At 34.4% G+C, this 2,970-nt stretch overlaps 1 protein-coding gene across 1 annotated transcript in view; it reads left to right on the forward strand.

Annotated features, from left to right (window-relative positions):
* The first annotated feature begins 322 nt into the window (after positions 1–322).
* Positions 323–2,970, forward strand: part of ST8SIA6 (ST8 alpha-N-acetyl-neuraminide alpha-2,8-sialyltransferase 6) — a 13,705-nt gene continuing 11,057 nt past the window's right edge. The window contains exons 1-2 of the mRNA XM_015565284.1: positions 323–351; positions 2,109–2,253. Of these exons, the coding sequence (XP_015420770.1) occupies positions 323–351; positions 2,109–2,253 (174 nt within the window). The remainder of the gene's footprint in view (positions 352–2,108; positions 2,254–2,970) is intronic.

Raw genomic sequence — 2,970 nt, forward strand, 5'->3', positions numbered from 1 at the left:
TCCTTTCAACTTTTTCATAATCTCTCTTGGCAACCATCAGTCTGTTCTCTGCATCTATGAGTCTGTTTCAGTTGTGTTTACTCATTCGTTTTGTTCTTTAGACTGCATTTACATACAAGTGAAATCATAAAACACATAAGGATTTCCGAGTTGCAATATGGTACATGAATGCTTATGAAATTAAATTTATAATTAAAAGCTACTTAGTATTATGTTTTGACTATACATCATTTCATTTTAAGTTGTTTTTTCTTTTGCTGATCTCTAGGTTCTGAAATACAAAGAAGGATGATAAGCAGGTGATAGGATTCAGTTAAGAAGCATGTACTATTTTAAAAGAACTCATAAGAGGTATTTTTGAAAATCTTCATTTCTAGGTACAAATAATATCACAGGAACTGACTTTTTATACCATGAGAATTATTAGAATGTAGAAAGCTTCTATTATAATTCAAAATAACCATGGCAGATTAGAATGTTGTATTTTTTCAAAGGGACAAAATTCAATACGGACATGTACAAAAGTATACCTTTCAGGACAAACAAACAAACAAAAAAACAGAAAAGGGGAATGAATCTAAGGTGTCAGCATTGCCCATAGTCAGCTCTGCTCACTGATTAGTCACTGTCCCCTGTGCTATGATTGGATCCAGCTTTCATATTTAGATAATATGGAGAAATAAGTAAAGGCTTAAAGAGGAGCAAGATGGCTAAAATTACAAAAAACGACTCCTCCAAGGAAAATCTGAGAGACGAGGAAATTCTATAAGACTCTTTAATATTGAAAAGGCCCAAATTTTGCTTGCTTACCATTTTCAATTACATGAAGTGTTTTCCTGAAGAGATTCTCTGAAAAACTAACAAGGGAAATGGAGTTAAGTACTAGTTCGGTTGTTCAAATGGAATAATCTCTTGACTTCAAGGTTGATTAAAGTCTGAGATAATTATCAAGAGATGGTATGGGTTCTACGTCCCTGGAGAATTATGTAAATAAGCATAACATCAAGCCTGAGAGGGTGGGGGCAGACTCCGATGAGTCCTGCAAAGACCTTCCTGGGCCTTCATTCTAATGATGTTTCACTCCACAGTAAGAGTTTTGAAAGATAGCTTGGTGCTGAGTTACAGTTTTTCTGGGTTTTCTATAAGGAATGGAAACTTTAATTTTGCTTCATTTAAAAATTCACTGTATTGCCCTAGCTGGTTTGGTCCAGTGGATAGAGTGTCAGCCTTCGGACTGAAGGGTCCCAGGTTCAGTTCTGGTTAAGGGCACATGCAGGGTTGTGGGCTCGGTCCCCAGTATGGGGCATGCAGGAGGCAGCTGATCAATGATTCTCTCTCATCATTGATGTTTCTATCTCTCTCTCCCTCTCTCTTCCTCTCTGATATCAATAAAAATTAAAAATATATATATTAACAAACATTCACTGTATTAATGTATAGCATTGTTAACTATAATTAGCAATACTGCATTGTATACTTGAAATTTGTTAAGGGGTATATCTTAAGTGTTCACACACAAAAAGAGAAAAAATAATAACTATGTGAGGTGATGGATATATTAATTTGCTTGATTGTGGTGATTATTTCACAATGTATATGCATATCAAAACATAAAGTTGTACACTCTAAATACAACTTGTATTTATAAATTATGCCTCTAAACTTGGAAAAAAATCATTGTAATGATTCTTTTCATTGGATTTGTCTCATAATAAATGATTGCATATTGCTTTGGTGACTATTTGTAACTGCACTTAATGTTCTTAATTTAGTTTCTGCACTTTATAATTATTACAAAATAATTATAATGTATTTTGTTATTTTTCTCTTTAATGTTAGAACATTATCATCAGGAGGAAAATTTTATGTTTAAATCATTGTATTAATGAGTACTTGACCTTCTTTGGTATTTTATCCCACTAACTCACCATTCACCATCCAGGGCCAGTTAGCATGAAATGAAATAAAAATGTCATCTTTGTGAATGATTTCTCTTCGTTTGGAAAGTCAAAATGGAAAAAAATCCATGTTTGTGTTTCCCATGGTAGTCTCTGTTTTTGGTTTCTCCGTCTTATTCCATGGCTCCCTTTTATTGTTATATTTTTCAGGGCAAAACTTGCTTCCTGTTGTGACGCTGTGCAAAACTTCATTGTTTCTCAAAATAACACTCCAGTCGGGACTAACATGAGTTACGAGGTGGAAAGAAAAAATGCAATCCTAATTAGAAAGAGCATTTTTAATATGTTTCCAGTGGTGAGTAAAGATTTGTTATGGTTTATTTGTGTCATCGTTCCAGGTGAATTTTCTCTCACTTCAAGTTATAATTTATGATAATGGAGGAGCTAATGAATTAAAATGCCATACTCTGTTGTATAAGATGTGCATAGTAGTCCACTTTAAAAGGCAATTTTGCTGGTTCTGCAGGGGATGGAATTTATATCTTAAAAGATAAGCGTTCCCACTTCTTATGTCTTGATGACTCATCCTCGAATGAGATGAGGTACTTGGGCTCTCTGCATGGTAATTGCTGGGGCTTGGGAAGATGACCATTTCTCACCTGGAACAAGTTTCTTACAATTGTCAGTTTGGGTGATTGAGTCAATTCCTTTACAAAGTACTCTAGGTTTATGCAGTTAATCTTTGGGAAGTAAATACGTAATAATTATTGGTCAGTAGACATAACCCCCATAGATGGATTTTTGCCTTGTGTGTTTACTGCTGGATCCCAAGCTCCCAGTACATATGCACTCATCACATATTAGTTAAATTAACTGGTGGGTAATGGTACAGTATCATTACAAAAAGAAATCAGTCCCTTAATATAAACCCAAAGTTGGGGGAAATTTTTGTCAGGAAGGACAGCCCATTGCTTAGAAATATACACTCTCCGAATCTTTTTTTTTAATTGAATTTTAGAGAAGAAGGGAGAGGGAGAGATAGAAACATCAATGATGAGAGAGAATCATTGAT

Source organism: Myotis davidii, unplaced genomic scaffold (assembly GCF_000327345.1).
Source record: "Myotis davidii unplaced genomic scaffold, ASM32734v1 scaffold980, whole genome shotgun sequence".
NCBI classification, from domain to species: domain Eukaryota; kingdom Metazoa; phylum Chordata; class Mammalia; order Chiroptera; family Vespertilionidae; genus Myotis; species Myotis davidii.